Genomic DNA, 18,193 nt, shown 5'->3' with positions numbered 1-18,193 from the left:
AATATCAGCAGATAGATGGGAAAACGTAGAAAGCTGCCGATTCCTGCAAGGCTCCTGCTTGTGGCCCCTGGAGCTCAGAGAGCAGCAGTGGGCCTAAAATTCAGGAGCTCAAGGCATGAAAGAGAAGAAAAGCTTAGTTAGATCTTTGATGGTATCGTATCATAGGGCAACAAGATGAAACGTATATATAAAATTTCCTTCAGCATTTTCTTGCAACGAGCAGCTTACATGTTCCCAGTACTCAAAGCCTGATTTATGACTCTTCATACAATGGCTTGCAAAAGTATCCCCCCTTGCCTTTTTACGTATTTTGTTACATTACAACCTGTTTAAATATTTTTTGTAATCAAATTGATGTGTGATGCATCAACAATAAATAGTCTAGTGAAGTTAGAAAAATATAGGCATAATTTAATTAATGTGATCAAATAATTAAAAATTGGCATGTGCATATGTATTCACCCTTTTTGCGATGAAGCCCCCCAAAAATTATGGTGCAAACAGTTACCTTCATAAGTCACATGCTTAGTGAAAGGAAGTCCACCTGTGTGCAAGCTAAGTATTACATCGTCTGTCAGTATAAACACACCTTTTCTGAAAGGCCACAGAGGCTGCAACCCCATTAAAGGGAAGGTGCCACCAGTTTTTTTTTGTGAAATTAAGCTTAAAATAGTAAATAAAATGTACTAATGCAATGTTTGCAAACATTTTCTATATGAAAAATATTATATATTTTCTTACAAATATATATATATTGACCACTAGGGGGAGCATTTTCCGTTTTAGACCTCAAGCAGCTATAGTAAGACTTACCAGCTTTACTGTTAGCTGGAAAATCTGGGCAGTAACTGCTGACATCAGCATTTCCCTCCCCTTTTGGGTGGTCTAGTATCCCTGGGGCAGAATGAAGAGCAGCATCACAGGGCAGAGCCATTTTGTGTGTGACTGACCTGTGATCTGCTATCACCAGCAGTTAGTGCATCAGAAGCACAGTTAGTGTATGTGGTGTGTATGGAGCAGCATTGTCTGTGCAGAGCTGTCTGTGACTCATCCCTCAGTAAGATAAGAAGGAGCTCCAGGTCTGCAGTGAATGGCCAGGCATTGTGGAGGGAGGGGAGAGATACATTGTATGGCGGAGAGAGGTGTCAGGTGTCACCTCTCTCTGCAGGCTGGGAATGGAGCTCCTGCGATAGAGAGTAAGTGGAGCTGGGCAGAGAGCACTGGGCTATAATAAAATGGCAGCTAGTCACACCTACAGCAGTGAGTTGTACAGCCCACAGAGGTGTGCCCAGCTCACTGCTAACGCCTCTCCAATGTTAAAGATAGGGTCAGCGCCGGTCTATTATCTCCTATGTCCATGGGGTGCTGTAAAATGACACTGTTAGTGTCGTGAACTGCTGTGAAACCAAGATGTCAGCCCCCAGTTCCTTCTTTAAACACATATAACACACGAAATCTGTTTCACATGCATTTAAAACTTGGTTATAGCAGCATGTTATGCTACATTACAGTGATTTATTAATGATCTACAAACGCGGTACCTTACCTTTAAGGAAAAGGCACCAGTAACCAAATAACACCTTGTAGACCAAGGAGATCTCCAAATAAGTCAGAGACAAAGTTGTTGAGAAGTACAAGTCGGGGTTGGGATATAAAATAATATCCCAATGTCTGATGATCCCCCCGCAGTACTATCAAATCTATTATAATCAAATGGAAATAACATGGTACCAACACAAAACCTGGAAAGAGAGGGCCGCCCACCAAAACTGTCAGCCCAAGCAAGGAGGGCATTAATTAGAGAGGCAGCACAGAGATAAAGGTAACCCTGAAGGAAATGCAGAGTTCCCAAGCAGACCCTGGAGTATATGTCCACAACAATAAGCCCCACACTCCATAGAGGTGGTCTTTATGGAATAGTGGGCAGAAAAAAAGCCTTTTACTTACACACAAAAATGGAAGGATCATCTTGAGTTTGCCAAAAGACGTGGGAGACTCCCAAATGTATGGAGGAAGGTGCTGCGGTCAGAAGAGACCAAAATCTAACTTTCTGGCCAACAAGATAAATGCGCCAAACCAACACCTCTCATCACCCCCAAAACATCATCCCCACAGTGAAATGTAGTGGCAGCATCATGCTGTGGAGATGTTTTTTGGCAGGAGGGACAGGGAAATGGTGCGAGTTGAGGGGAAGATGGATGGTGCGAAATACAGGGATATTCTTAAGCAAAACCTGTTTGTCTGACAGTGATTTGAGACAGACTGAGAGGTTCACTTTCCAATAAGACGATGACCCAAAGCATACTGCTAAAGCAATACTCGAGTGGTTGAAGGGGAAACGTAAATGTTTTGGCGTGGCCTAGCCAAAGCCCAGACCTTAATACAATTGATAACACTGGTCAACAGCATTTTTGGTGCCAAAGATATTTCATCGAATTTAGGGTATTTTTGGGGTGCGGATTCTGAATATGCCATCAGTTTTGCCAGATTGGCTCAAGTTTTTGAGATTTTTGGTATCTTATTTATAGCACTTGTTGGTAAATGCGACGCATCATCTCATTAATTTCTTTGGATTAGTACTTGAACTGAGCAGTTCTCAATATAGTTTTGTGTTAGTGTTCTAAAAGTTTGTTCATAGCTTGATTTTTGCACTAACTTTATGTTGTTGTCTGTTTTCCAGTGAAAAGCATGAACTCATCAAGAAGAAGTTGTCTTAACGATCCAGACTCATTCTGTTACATTTGTGGTGAATACACACTGCCAAAACATAGAAGAAACATAACAGACTTCGTAAAAAAAAGTGTATTTTGCCTATTTTGGGGTTATGCTTGGGGACCAAGACAAGTTTTGGGCACCACACATAGTGTGCAAAGCATGTATCGAATTATTACGAAAATGGAGCAAAGGACAAAGAAAAAGCTTCAAATTTGGTGTTCCAATGGTGTGGAGAGAGCAAAAAATCATCATGATGACTGTTATTTATGGTAAACACAGGCACAGGCACATCTTCACAATGAGGGACAGGCCTTCTTGCAGATTCCATGTTACTCCCATTTTCGTTTCTTATGCTTATTGAATCCTTGCACTTGCACTGCACAGAAATAACAGTCATCATGATGATTTTTTGGCTCTCTCCACACCATTGGAACACCAAATTTGAAGCTTTTTCTTTGTCCTTTGCTCCATTTTCGTAATAATTCGATACATGCTTTGCACACTATGTGTGGTGCCCAAAACTTGTCTTGGTCCCCAAGCATAACCCCAAAATAGGCAAAATACACTTTTTTTTACGAAGTCTGTTATGTTTCTTCTATGTTTTGGCAGTGTGTATTCACCACAAATGTAACAGAATGAGTCTGGATCGTTAAGACAACTTCTTCTTGATGAGTTCATGCTTTTCACTGGAAAACAGACACCAACATAAAGTTAGTGCAAAAATCAAGCTATGAACAAACTTTTAGAACACTAATTAACACAAAACTATATTGAGAACTGCTCAGTTCAAGTACTAATCCAAAGAAATTAATGAGATGATGCGTCACATTTACCAACAAGTGCTATAAATAAGATACCAAAAATCTCAAAAACTTGAGCCAATCTGGCAAAACTGATAGCATATTCAGAATCAGCACCCCAAAAATACCCCAAATTCATTAAAATATTTTGGACACCAGAAAAAAAGTGTTTTTTTGTTGACCTGTGTAATCTGTGGTCAGACTTGAAGATTGCCATTCACCAGACTTGTGTAATTTCAGCAAAAGGAAGCTTCACAAAGTACTGACTTTAGGGGGCGGTGAACAGTTATGTACACTTAAGTTTCCAGTTATTTTGTTCCTATTTGTTGCACACAAATTTTCACAGTTGTAGGCATGTTCTTTATATGAACTGGTGCAAATCCTAAAAAAAATAAACAGTGAAATTCCAGGTTGTGTGGTAGCAACAGATGAAAAATGCCAAGGGAGCGAATACTTTTGCAAGCCACTGTATGTGTAAACTCATAATGGAAGAGCTGTCAATTGGTGGGTGGAAAAAGCAGGAGTCAGTTTTTTTTTCTCCTTGTAAACATAAAAATATTGTCTTAAAATCTTGCTCGTATATCATTTTATCAAATCTTATTGTACAGGTGTCACCAGATCTAAAGAGGCCAGTTTTTGCTGTTGCTTAATTCCTGCTGCTCCCCTTAGGTTTTAATTGTTTTTGTTGTTTTTTTTCTCACATACGGTTTCAGAGATACGGACCTCTTTAGTACTAGTTTTTATGGTGTTTACCAAAGGGCCATGGCTCACAGGATTCTCTGGGGGCTACAGTGTGTTATTATCCTCTTACCCACGCCGCCTTGTAATGACTATACAAATCATACCATACACATGCATGGAGTATATAATATGATAAAATGAATGGTGTCATTCAAAAGTACAACTCGTCCCGCAAAAATACAATCCGTCTTACGTTGATGTGCACAAAAAAAAAAAGTTATGGCTCTTGGAAGTAAGAGGGGAACAAATGAAAGCACAAGAATGAAAGTTGGCCCCGGTAGGAAGGCGTTGAACAAGGCAGAAGATCTGTGAATACAGCTGCTGCAATCCCATGGACAATCTGCATAAAATCACATTACCTGTTAGGTGAGATTTGCTGCTGTTATCATGTTTTGTTATTTCCAAGTGCTTTTCCCTGGAGATACAAGAATGTTTATTGTAATATTAGGCCTATTATTAGATAAAGGTTTGCTCGGGATTGTTTTTCCCTTTGTTTTATTTCTGAACAGCGCAGTCACACACCATAGGAAACATTGGACCACTGTGCATGATCATGTTTTCAATGCCATGAGATTAACGTACAACCAAAAGTCACCTTATATCTGCAGACAGATTTAAGCCCCCCATACACAGTGGCCAAACAACCGGTCAGGTCTTCCAGCTCCCCCATACACATTGATGCCGGCTTAGCTGAGCGTTTCTGTATTCCCTATCAGTGAGCTCTCTGGTTAGACTCCTCTGGATGCAGCTTATCCCTTGGAGAACAAAAGGATCACAAATTGCACATGCTGGATCCTTCTCTTCCCTGACATGAGCCGGAAGGCCCCTTCACACTACTAGACTTTCGGTCAATATTAGTGTAATGTGTATAGGAGTATTGTTCTCACCAGACCAACCTGAAAATGCTTTATAGCCATGTTATACTAAAGAAGCTTCTTATGTAATGTTTGAAATGGAGAACTGTATAGCTAAAGGGAATCTGTCTGCAGGTTTTTGCTATGTAATCTGAAAGCAGCATAATGTAGGGACAGAGACCCTAATTCCAGGGATGTGTCACTTGCTGCTTTTTATTAACAGGAGATTATCCCTGCATGAGTAAGAGTCTAATGCTATGCGGTCCAGGTAATCTGTGTAACCCAGCCCCCACTACTGATTGGCAGCTGACTGACAGTATACAATGTACACAGAAAGCTGCAATGATCAAATTTATCAAAACTGCACCAGTTTGGTAAGTGATACATTCCTGCAATCAAGCTCTCGACCCCTATATCATGCTGCTCTCAGATTGCAAAAATGTGCTGACCCTCCTCCCTGGAACTGAAAAGTGACTATACGTTTCTTAGGTACTACCTGATACCATGTGTATTCTTCTGCTTGTTCTGCTCAAATCAGCTTTCATTCTTCCTGCTTCCAAGCAGCAGCATTGGAACTGTAGGGGTAAGTCTAAACCACGTCTATCTCCCTTTCCACTCCTACAGCACAGGATAAGCAGGATTGGCATGATTTAGATGTTACAATACACGGCTCCCCCACCTTCCCCAGGGAACAAGTCACTTCAAGAAGCAGTTTTTAAAAGGAGAATTGTGACTTGTCCGAAGATGTAATTTTTCAGGGATCTGTGTCCTATTGGTAATCCTATGTCACGAGCGGGTCACATCCTTCTGGGAGATCTAGGGTTACAAAATTGCTACGTATCGTGAATCGCAGATCTTTCATTTAGTCTGTGTGTTTGTGTTTCATATTCAATGGATTTAGTTTCCTTTAGTGCTGAAGAGGTTAACCACCCTTTTTATGCTGGTTAGAAACTTGCAACTCCATCTCACAGCTGTTTCTGACCTGGTCATTTCTTCTCCCTATAAAATCTGGCCAGACTTTCTCTTCTTTCCTCATTGTCCTATTCCCGTTTGGCTTGTACTTTCCTACCCTTCCCTATATACCTGTCTACCTTTGGTGAGTGTTTTGTATGTTTAGTTGCTTTTTGTCATTCCTGTTTATCTTATGTGTTTATATACGAGCATTTCTGTCCCAGGCCTCCTGGGGCAGGGGACAGCTTAGGCTATAACAGAAGAGTAAGGCTGGTGTTCCAAACCTCCTCACCTTTAGGGCTCATTTCCACATGCGAGGCACACGTCCGTATCTCGCATGTGGAAACCAAGCTGTGGAGCCGGCACTCCAGAGCGGAGCGTGCGGCCGCATAGGAACACATGGAGCTGCACAGCTCCGCTCCAAAGTGCCGGCGCCAGAGCTTGGTTTCCACATGCGAGATACGGACTTGTGCCTCGCATGTGGAAATGAGCCCTTAGAGGTACCTTTGGGAGCAGTGATAGTTAGGGTCCCACACCTGGGGTAAGTGCAGGGCCTCTTTCCCTATTTACGTACAGTCAGAGTGTAATATCCTACCAAACAAGGACTTTCACTTTTAGGCCTTGTAATGAAATGTTTGATTTGTTCTGTTAGAAATTCAACATACTGTTATTCCAAACATTTCTCATAACTGTCAGTAAATGACATGATGACAGTGAGGACACACTTTCTGTGCAAAGTTCGGATGTTCCTAACAGTCCATAGACCAGAAAGAAGGGGGGGGGTTATGTATCACGCCAAATGTTGAAGCAATATTTATATGCAGATGCGCTTATTTCCGTGGGAACCGTACAATGTGACCATAAACCACATTGACATGCAAGTGAAGCAAAAGCAGTAGTTTCCAGCTCCAATAAAAACATTTATTGCTGCACTTGTCCATAACATTTTTACTCCTTTCCTTCCATGGAATTGTCATTTTAACACTTTTTGAATACACAAAATGTTTTTATTGGAGCTGGAAACCACTATTTTTTCTTTGAGTATTCCATGTCTGGTCACTCAGGACAAATCTCTGTACTCTACTATATAGAACTGCAACAGGTACCTTCAATGGATGCAGGTAAATCACTTTCATTGTTAGGCCACGTTCACACGTTCGGTATTTGGTCAGTATTTTACCTCAGTATATATAAGCCAAAATCTGGAGTGGAACAATTGGAGGAAAGTATAAACCACTTCTGTATTTACCACCCACTCCTGGTTTTGGCTTACACATACCGAGGTAAAATACTGACCAAATACTGTATGTGTGAACGTGGACTTAAAGGAATTCCCCAAGAATGATTCAAACGTAGCCCATCCTACTGGTGTGTCAAGATGGGTTGCAGTCTGAAGAAACACTGCTCCAGAGACCTGTGCAGGGGCGGGCTGGGCCAGGTGGCAGAAATGCATATGCCCCCCGGGCTGGTGTCTAAGCAGCTGCACAGGGCCGCTGGAGGACTGGCAGTGACTGTAATACATAGCGCACCTGTAGTGTGCGATGGTGTCATCCCGCCAGCAGCTCTGACATGCAGGCTGCAGGGGTATGTGATGAGCAAGCTCCTATGCGCCACTGCCACTCTGAGGGAGAGAGCCAGCAGCCAAGATGAAAGGTCAGCACACCGGCCTGTGTGAGCACGGAGCTCCGGCTTCTCCTGCTCTTATCTACTATCCCGGCAAAGAAGGAGAGACGGGGGAGGTGCCGGGACAGTGCAGAGCTGTGAGCAGGAGAAACTGAAGAGCTGCACATGGACATCATCAGCCGCCCCTGCACCACAGAGAGTGTGTGATGTGTATGAGGTAACTGGTGTGTGTGTGTGCCGTGTGTGTGTGTGAGCCGCGTGTGTGTGAGCCGCATGTGTGTGAGCCGCGTGTGTGTGTGAGAGCTGCGTGTGTGTGAGCTGCGTGCGTGTGAGCTGCGTGTGCTGCGTGTGTGTGTCATTATACAGTGGGGCCGTGCGTGTGCCTGTCATACAGTGGGGCTGTGCGTGTGCCTGTCATTATACAGTGGGGCTGTGCGTGTGCCTGTCATTATACAGTGGGGCTGTGCGTGTGCCTGTCATTATACAGTGGGGCTGTGCGTGTGTGTCATTATACAGTGGGGCTGTGCGTGTGTGTCATTATACAGTGGGGCTGTACGTGTGTGTCATTATACAGTGGGGCTGTGTGTGCGTGTGTCATTATACAGTGGGGCTGTGTGTGCGTGTGTCATTATACAGTGGGGCTGTGCGTGTGTGTGTCATACAGTGGGGCTGTGCGTGTGCCTGTCATTATACAGTGGGGGTGTGTGTGTGTGTGTGTGTGTGTGTGTGTGTGTGTGTGTGTGTGTATGTGTCATTATACAGTGGGGCTGTGTGTGTCGTTATACAGTAGGGCTGTGCGTATGTGTCATTATACAGTGGGGCTGTGCGTGTGCCTCCCATTATACAGTGGGGCTGTGCGTGTGTGTGTCATTATGCAGTGGGGCTGTGCGTGTGTGTGTCATTATACAGTGGGGCTGTGGGTGTGTATGTCATTATACAGTGGGGCTGTGGTGTGTGTGTGTGTCATTATACAGTGGGGCTGTGTGTGTCGTTATACAGTAGGGCTGTACGTATGTGTCATTATACAGTGGGGCTGTGCGTGTGCTTCCCATTATACAGTGGGGCTGTGTGTGTATGTCATTATACAGTGGGACTGTGCATGTGTGTGTGTCATTATGCAGTGGGGCTGTGCGTGTGTGTGTCATTATACAGTGGGGCTGTGGGTGTGTGTATGTCATTATACAGTAGGGCTGTGTGTGTGTGTGGGTCATTATACAGTGGGGCTGTGTGTGTGTCATTATACAGTGGGACTGTGTGTGTCATACAGTGTTGGGCTGTGCGTGTGTGTGTGTCATTATACAGTGTTGGGCTTTGCGTGTGTGTGTCATTATACAGTGTTGGGCTTTGCGTGTGTGTGTCATACAGTGGGGCTGTGCCTGTGTGTCATTATACAGTGGGGCTGTGTGTGTGTCATTATACAGTGGGGCTGTGTGTGTGTCATTATGCAGTGGGGCTGTGCGTGTGTCTGTCATTATACAGTGGGGCTGTGCGTGTGTGTGTGTCATTGGTGCATTCACTCTGTGTCATTCTATGGACTGCAGACTTGTGCTTCTCACATTGCTCGCAGTGCTGTGGTCATTTGGCGGGTGTGTGGCTGTAAGTTTGTGATTTGCATACATGCGGTCACATGTCGACTAGACTTGCATGGCCTAATGCAACTGTATTGAACAAGGCCCAAAACAGTCTAGTCGAAATGTGGCTGGGAATATATATATTGCATGCTTGCAGTCTCAAGACCACCTGTTGCCGGCACCAGAGAATCTTCACAGCGCACAGTGCGCACGATATGAGTATTCACACATAGTGTCTGTAGACATGTAGCATAAGATCTGACAACCCCTTTAAGGATGAGCCGCTACTCATGGGCCACTGCTGTGTGCTTGCCCCCCAGGCCAAAATTTGCCAGTCAGCCCCTGGACCTGTGTCAATTGACAGGAGCTGTATCGAAAGCACACATAAGTCCATTAGCTGAGAAGTGTGTGACAGAAGAAATACATTTTCTCAGCTGACTGAGCACTAAGGATTTTTTTACCCAGCCTCACTCCTCCATGTCTAGTCAACTGAGGTGAAGGTATATTTCTAATCGTGTCACACACTTCACCTCTTCTCGGCTCATGGAGGCATGTGTGCTTATGATAAAGCACTTATCATTTGCCAGAGGTTTCAGGAGCAGTATTCTTCACACTGCAGCCCATCTTGACACATGAGCACAACGGGCTACTGTTTGAATTATGTGATGGGGGCCTTTTTTTTATTACAGTCTTAGAGAACCCCTTTAAAGTGTGCATGGTTGTGCAACAAAACAACATTCCACTGTGCTACATCAGAAATATTTCTTAGTGTGTGATATAAGCTTCACCTTATTGTGACCATGTATAACACTGAAACATTCCCGTACTGTCATATGGATGGCAAACAGACAATTTACCTCATTAACTCTCTCACGCCAATCAAATGTCTGAAAATAAGCTGTGCCTCTAGATCAGGATTTAAGAGATCGTTCCATTCCTGTAATGTGACTTCATGTCGAGTTTTGTCACAGCCAGCAACTGAAAATAAAGCAGACAGCTTACATGAACAGTACCTGGTCCGGTCTTTCACAATTAAAGGGTTATTTCCATAAGTGCATTATATTTCACAAAGCATAGTAAATGCATACTTCTTGGTAATATAGAGACCAAATTGAGCATAAAGATTGTAAATTGTACCTTTGTCTTTTTTGTTATCTTAATTTGCCCCTCTGTTCATCCAGCCTCAAATGGCTAGTCCAATTCTTATACTGCTAAAACAACATTTCCCAGCAGCATAATGCTTCCCTTCAGCGTGGCAGACCCTTCTGTCCCTCTCCTGTGTGACCCACCTCTCTGGGTTTGTCTCAGAGCTGTGCTGGAAGCTGACTGAAGAATATGTAAAAAAAAGCACTGACTTCCAGCACAGCTCTGCTAGGCTATGTTCACTCGCTGTACCTCCACCACAGATATGTCGCGCGTCATCAAGCTAATTTATATTCAGAGGGAGCCTACTCCTGGAGATATGTCCTGGTCCAGAAATGTGAATGTGCTGTAAAAGTTTAGGATGGGATTACCCATTCAAAGGGGTTATGCTGAATTAGAAAATCATGGCTGCTATCTTGCAAAACTACCTACTGCAGACAGATCAAGGATACAAACTGCAAAATGCCCCTCTGTTGGTGCATATCGCAGAAGATAATTATGAAACATGGTCTCTGCTTCGCTGTGTTTCTGCAATGGTCATCTCAAGCTGTATTGTGAAGGCATAGCAGAAGGCAGAACTGTTGATCTCTGCTACAAACCAACTAATAGATCAATGATGTAAAAACTCACATGCAGCTATATTGAGTACGGCAAAAAATAAAATCGGTATGGCAGAGTAGTGTACAGGATACAGTGTACAGAGGAATAGAGTGTATTCTGAAAGTAGAATTCATTATGTTGCTGGAGGATACACAGCAGAGCTATGCTGAAAGACAGCTGAGACTGCACTGCGCATGACTGACCAAAAGCAGTGGAACCACAAAAAGATGGATCAAATTAGTACTGGAGAATAAATAAAGCCTAAAGAGGCATTTTGGGGGGTAATATGTGCAAAATAGGGCATATTTAAAGGGAACCTGTCATGTTAAAAATGGTATCTCATCTACAGGCAGGATGTTATAGAGCAGAAGTAGCTGATCGGATTAAGGGAAAATTTCAGTAAACCTTGCATTTTAATCATTAAATCCCTTTTGTTTGTAAGCATGCGAGTCGGCCCTATTCAATGATTGACAGTCTTCCCTGTATGACTGCGTGCAGAGATAGCTGTCAATCACTGAGTAGAACCACCTACTGGACTCATATGCTTACAAATACCAAGTTATACTGAATCATTTCCAATAAACCTGCATATGATTCATTCACACCAAGCTTTATACCATCCTGTTCTCTGATCAGATTACAAGTACATTGTGCCAGGTTCATTATGAAAATGAGATTGGCACAAATGAATAAATACATATGTACATTAATAGTAGAACACGCTGTGATTTGGGGAATACTCCTTTGAAGGGGCTGGCCAGAATACGAAAAACAAGGCGTATTTCTTCCAGAAACATTTCTTCCCAGAAACATAGCTGCCCATGGGTTATACATGGCACTGCAGTTCAGATGAACTGACCTGACTGAAGCCGAGCTGCAACACTACAGACAAGATAGTTTTACAATAAAGCCGTCATGGTTGTGTAATTCTGCAGAACACCTTGGATAGGGTAACCATATTATAGACATTTACGGGATTTCCACATAAACGTCTGGATCAATACATATCTCCAGAAGAAGGCTCCCTATGAACCCTCATCCCATGAATATTCTGGTATTTTTGTGTTTACCATATTACCCCATATACTGTAAGTCATATTTTATTTAATTTACATTAGTTGATAACACTAATTGACTAAAACAAAAGTGCCCACGACCGCCAATCCGGTTTATAGTTTCATTTTCAAAAAGGCCTTTGAGAAATGAGAAGTGAATTCTGATAGGTTGCCATGGACAGCTACTCAACTTGAAGCAGTTTTGGGGTAGCTTTCCTATTTTATATTGTTTGAGGAGAGGTAGCACAAGATAAAAATTGTATATAAGGTGGTATGAGGATGTATATATAGACACTAAAAACATCTCTTAAGTGTAAAAACTCTCTTATGCGCGCTAAAAACACAATATTATTTATGGATGATGCAATACCTCCTTTGTCCTTCTGGTGGCAGCAGCTCCACTTCTCTCCTTTGTAGACACCAGGATGATAGGAGCCTAGCATGTCACTGTTGTTAACACAGATCTTTCTCAGTGCAGAGAGCCACTGATTTAACTCATTAACACACTGAAATACAAACAAGGGGTTAAAGGAATGCTTTTGTGAACACGTAATCTTACACGATAATCAGAATGTCAATACAAGGAAAATCAAATATTCACAGCTGTAGGCATGTTCTATACATGAACTGAGGCAAACCTTCAAAAAAAAACTGTGAAACTGCAGGTTGTGAGGTAGCAAAACACAAAAAAATGCCAAGGGGGTGAACAATGAAGAATGCGTTAACAATGCTGCATGTTTTGGCCCCTACCCGTCACCTTTAAAATCATGTAATTGGGGTTTCTACAACCCTTTATATCACCATAGGTGCTCCTGAATACCTCTGAAAAAGTGATTTATGCAGGTCCTATGGCTGTATGTAAGTGGATGAACTCTCTACATCATCCACACAGTGCTTGAAGTCTCGTGACTACGCAAAACGGAGTGAGGAGACGTGGATTCACCCATCCGACCGGACCTCGACGCATTTCCCCTCTAGGAAAAATGTTCTTTAGGAGGCCCATGGAGAACTGAAATAGTAGATATCCATCCATTAAATGCCCGGTTTATAGTGTGGAGTGGAAACGCGTCGAGGCGCAGTGTGTGGATGGCTAAGTACACTAGACACATACTGCAAGAAGGAAATCTAATCTCCCTATTTGAGTGATATACCTTTTTGGTTTACCCTAGTTGGTTTCTTAATGGTCTTGAGTTAGCGCCAGATACTACCTCCCTGTGTATTATATTGTGTATGTATATATGAGATATTGGATAAATCATATCAGGTCTCCATAGGGACAGTTGTTGGTGAGCGGCGGCACCATATGCGCTTTTATAGGGTGCTAACCTCTGTGGCTAGGTAGGATGTAGAGTGAATTATCAACTGTATTGTTTAATTGTCCTATATTGTCTAAGAAGAAATATAAGGAGGTTTTGTTTGTCTTGTCCTATGTGTTCAGTGCACATCTGAAGCCCAGTCTGCATGAGTAAATAGGCTATTAAATGACTATCAATCTGTAAACAATTATTGATCACAGATAAGGAGGATCTGTGGATAATCTGCGCTGCTGGTATCCCATATGATAAATCCAAATCCACACAGAAAGTACATGCGGTTTTCCTTTATATAGTCAACACGTTTTGAAGCACTACAGACTTCTTCACCAGGACAAGAAAGCTTTCTTGTCCTGATGAAGTCTGTAGTACTTCAAAACGAAGCAGGGGCACGGGCTGGATCGGATGGCACCAAAACTGCCTCCCTAGGTTCGTCTATTAAGGAATTATGACTCCTCTTAGGTTTTGGGACTTTTTAGCTGACAGAGGCAAGGGGAGGGGGTTTAAGTACTGCCCCTGTTCTTTCATAGGAGAAGTCAAGGAACAGAGGGAACCACAAGGGTTCCATGTGGCAGCTACTGATAATTGACATATATTCTGCTTATATCTTTTGTCCTACCACTATCTGTATTTGCATAGCTGACCATTGTATATGTATAACCATTGTGTATATAGCGTATTGTCTAGTGTGCCCTAAAACTGATTAAAGGGAACCTGTCACCCCCCTCAGGCATTTGTAACTAAAAGAGCCACCTTGTGCAGCACTAATGCTGCATTCTGACAAAGTGGTTCTTTAAGTTATGCTCCCTGCACACGCTGAAATAAACGTTTATAAAATGCGCCCCTCATACCCTGAAATCACCAGGGAGGCAGGTCTTTTCTTCCTAAGCCAGACGCCTCCCAGCCGTCACTCCGGGCCTGTGCACGCCAGGCGCCGCCTCCTCTTGCTTCATTATCGTTCCCGGCACCTGCGCTGTAAGTTTTTTTTTTTCGGGCATGCGCAGTTGCGCTGCCCTTCGTACTTACAAGGAAGGCGCCGGGGTCGATAAAGAAGCAAGAGGAGGCGGCGCCTGGCGTGCACAGGCCCGGAGTGACGGCTGGGAGGGGTCTGGCTTAGGAAGAAAAGACCCGCCTCCCTGGTGATTTCAGGGTATGAGGGGCGCATTTTATAAACGTTTATTTCAGCGTGTGCAGCGAGCATAACTAAAAGAGCCACCTTGTCAGAATGCAGCATTAGTGCTGCACAAGTGGCTCTTTTAGTTACAAACGCCTGAGGGGGGTGACAGGTTCCCTTTAAAGAGAATCTGTCACCCCCGGGACGTATCTGACCTATTAATATGGGTATACAGGTTATAGAATTGTTACACTAGTCCTACCTGTATGTCTCATATTAGCGGTCTTGTTGCTGAGAAATGTTATTGCCTGTCTTTATGTACATTATTTCTTCCAGGCTCTGGGGCGTGCGGTGCATGGGAAAAATCCCTGTCCCCTGTCTTCATTATAATACTACCCCCTCCCATGCATGTCAGTTACAACCCCGGAAACCATTATCTGTTCTCTGCACTCCCTAAGAAATACATACCTCATCCTCCCTTCTGTGGGCACTGCATACAGGGATCTGCTGTGCAGGTGCCAGCAACTTCCGCCCCAGTGACCTCCGGCGTGCGCGCCGATAAGGTGCTCTCCGCACTTCCTCCCTGCATAGTCATCGCCATGTACATATGGTTCCAAGCAATGACTGTGCAGGGAGGAAGTGGGGAGATCATATTATTGACGCGCACGCTGGAGGTCACAATGACTCGCCGGCGCCTGCAAAGAAGATCCCTGAATGCAGTGTCCATAGAAGGGAGGATGAAGTATGTATTTCTGAGGGAGTGCAGGCACAGGATTCCGGGGCCATAACTGACACTGATGGCAGGGGGTAAGTATTACAATGAAGACAGAAGGCAGGGATTTCTTCCAGGCACCACACGCCCTGGAGCCTGGAAGAAATCATTAAAATAAAGAAGAATATAACATTTCTCAGCATCAAGACTATTAATATGAGGCATACAGGTAGGACTAGTGTAACATTTCTATTATCTGTATTCCCATATTAATAGGTCATATACATCCCAGGGGGGACAGATTGCATTTAAATAAATAATTTAACCTTGAACTGCATTTTTATCTTGATCCACGAATCCACACATCCGTTTGTCGGTTTATCTGTTCATGCTACCAGGGCTGGTTTCCGGCCTGATATAATCCCGTTAACGGACTTGGCTTATATCTATCGAGGAACTAGTGGCAGTTCTACCGGGTAGGCAGCGCTCTATTTCACTGGTGCTAGTAAAAGGGGCCTCTCGGCCTGCCAGGGTTGTGAGCGAGTGTGGTGCCACGTCAGTGACTGCGGACGCCACATCCTCTCACTCCCTGTGCCTCTCTGGACCTGTGAGGACAATGGGGGATGTGAAACTACGCCAGGTTGTATGTATTGAGTGTATTGATATGGTTCTTTGGTTGTTGTTGATTTTTTCTATGCAACTACAGTATATTTATATTGATCTAAAGTCACACATTGAACTGGCTTCATTAGACATTGATGTTTCTTATTGATTCTAATGGTTGCTATTGTTAATACTTTCATTGCGTTAAAAAATAGAAAATAAAGCCTTTAAAAATAATAAATCTTCTATTGAGCCCTCTCATTGTCAATTATTAATAGTTAGGCAGAATGAAAATTTATTGTTCTATATTGATAATATTATCAGTACCTTACACTGCAAATATAAAGCTTCCAGGCCGCCATTCTCATCTGTGTAAATAATTTGCATTACATTTGAATTTCCAAAGCTTTTCTCTTCCACTTTCTCCAGGGCTCGGACTCTTGATAGAGGTATAAATGAACTTTTCTGCACCCAAACAGAAATAAATAACATAAATTAAGCATTGCATTGAGTACAGGGTAAACTACCCTGATTGCTGAACGGCTTGCAAAGAAGTTATAAGAGTGAAAGCAATGACTTGAATGGGTAATCTCATCTTGACTGATGCCCTATTTAAGCACATGGACTTCAGCTTAGGACCCCCTCTATGAGCCAGAGTGGAGAGCTCCTAGCAGGCATTTGTTCCAAATATTAGCTATACGGCCATTTACATGTACTACATTTGCCTTGTAGTAGTTTCTGCAGAGAAATCGGTATTCAATGGCGACTTTCCCTGGTAAAATCAGCTGGGGTCTTTGGAGCTGGACCTGTGGTGATCTGCCCATTAATATATGAACTTCCTTAAAAAATCGAATATATGGGAAAAAGTATGTCAATTTAGAATCTGGTTCCAAGCATCTCAAAAGATGAGGTCAAAATTAAAGCTAATTTGCATAGATTCTTTAACACTGGGCATTTTAATTCTAGATTTGCTGTAGGGTCATTTTATAAACATCATACATAGGACTATTGATTTAGGATTAAGAAAAACAGAATAAAATCCACAAATTTTTCTAACCTTGGAAAATTGAGTTTTTGCAAAACTTAATGCGTCAACCGTTAATGAGAGGAAGAGTTTTTTGAAAGTAGATGAGAGCAGGTATCCTTTACATTTAGTTTTGTAGACCATCAGTTGACCTTCTTTGACTGTCAGGCTCTGAAGATTTAGTGCCTTCTGCAAATCAAGCTCTAAAATAGAAACAATATGAGGTTAAAGGGGTATTCCCATCTCCAAGATCCTATTCCAATATGTAATAAGCATCCTAATAATATTAGCAAATACCTACAATTACAAATACTGTATTACTGTATACTATAGTTCTTCTTATTTGCTATGTTGCTTACCCCATGTGCAGGGCTTGGAGTAGCTTAGGTGTCCATGGTTATGACCACTAACAGTTAACTAGCTATCACTATATGAGAGGTCATCATAACCATGGACACCTAAGCTACTGAAATGCCCTGCACATGAGGTAAGCGAGATAGCGAACCAGAGGAACTATACTACATTTCTAAATGGAGGTATTTGCTAATATTATTATTACACCTACTACATATTTTGATAGGCAGGGCTTGGGTTAGCGTCAGGGAGACTAGGTAGATGCCTAGGGCCCCTGCTCCCCTAAGGGCACCAGCCAGTGGCATGCCGCTAATAGTGGCACACCACATGGCTGCTATGAGGCCCGTGAGTCAGGGGGGCCTGCCTGGCGCCAGCGCCGACCCCCCCACCTGCGAGCCGCATTCAACTGTATCGGCATCATAGACGCCGATACAGTTGAAAGCAATGATGGAGGAGAGGGGGTCAGATGACGCTCCCTCCTTTATCATTCCCCTCTGCCTCGCTCTGACACTGTGGGTGCGCAATGACGTCACTTCATCATGCACCCGTTGTGTCGGGCAGTGCAGCTGCTGATACCGGAGCAGAGCCTGGAGCAGCGCAGGGAATGAAGAGGAGTGGTGAGTATTGTGTTTTTTGTACTAAATCTATCAGTGAGTGAGTACTGGACTGTGAGGCTGGATTATACTCTATGGGGGGAGGGTGGGGGGCTACATTATATTCTATGGGGGGTGAGCTGCATTATATTCTATGAGGGGGGCTGCATTATTTACTATGGGGAGCTGTATTATACAGGTGCTTCTCACAAAATAAGATTATCATCAAAAAGTTAATTTATTTCAATTCTTCAATACAAAAAGTGAAACTCATAGTATATAGAGTTGTTCCAGAGTGATCTATTTCAAGTGTTTATTTCTGTTAATGTTGATGATTATGGCTTACAGCCAATGAAAACCCAAGTCATTATCTCAGTAAATTAGAATACTTTATAACATCAGCTTGAAAACTTATTTTAAAATCCGA

At 43.0% G+C, this 18,193-nt stretch overlaps 1 protein-coding gene across 4 annotated transcripts in view; it reads right to left on the bottom strand.

Annotated features, from left to right (window-relative positions):
- The window catches only part of LOC143816198 (ras GTPase-activating protein 4-like), a 323,951-nt gene that overhangs the window by 2,970 nt on the left and 302,788 nt on the right, over positions 1–18,193 (bottom strand). For all 4 annotated transcript variants that reach the window (XM_077296292.1, XM_077296293.1, XM_077296294.1 and 1 more), the window contains exons 16-20: positions 16,853–17,022; positions 16,123–16,260; positions 12,424–12,559; positions 10,113–10,233; positions 4,616–4,671 (exon numbers count right to left, since the gene is read on the bottom strand). In XM_077296292.1, coding sequence (XP_077152407.1) covers positions 4,616–4,671; positions 10,113–10,233; positions 12,424–12,559; positions 16,123–16,260; positions 16,853–17,022 — 621 coding nt within the window. The remainder of the gene's footprint in view (positions 1–4,615; positions 4,672–10,112; positions 10,234–12,423; positions 12,560–16,122; positions 16,261–16,852; positions 17,023–18,193) is intronic.

This window comes from Ranitomeya variabilis, chromosome 3 (genome assembly GCF_051348905.1).
Source record: "Ranitomeya variabilis isolate aRanVar5 chromosome 3, aRanVar5.hap1, whole genome shotgun sequence".
NCBI lineage: Eukaryota > Metazoa > Chordata > Amphibia > Anura > Dendrobatidae > Ranitomeya > Ranitomeya variabilis.
Note: the sequence above shows the minus strand (reverse complement) of the source record. Positions and strands in the feature narration are given on the sequence as shown.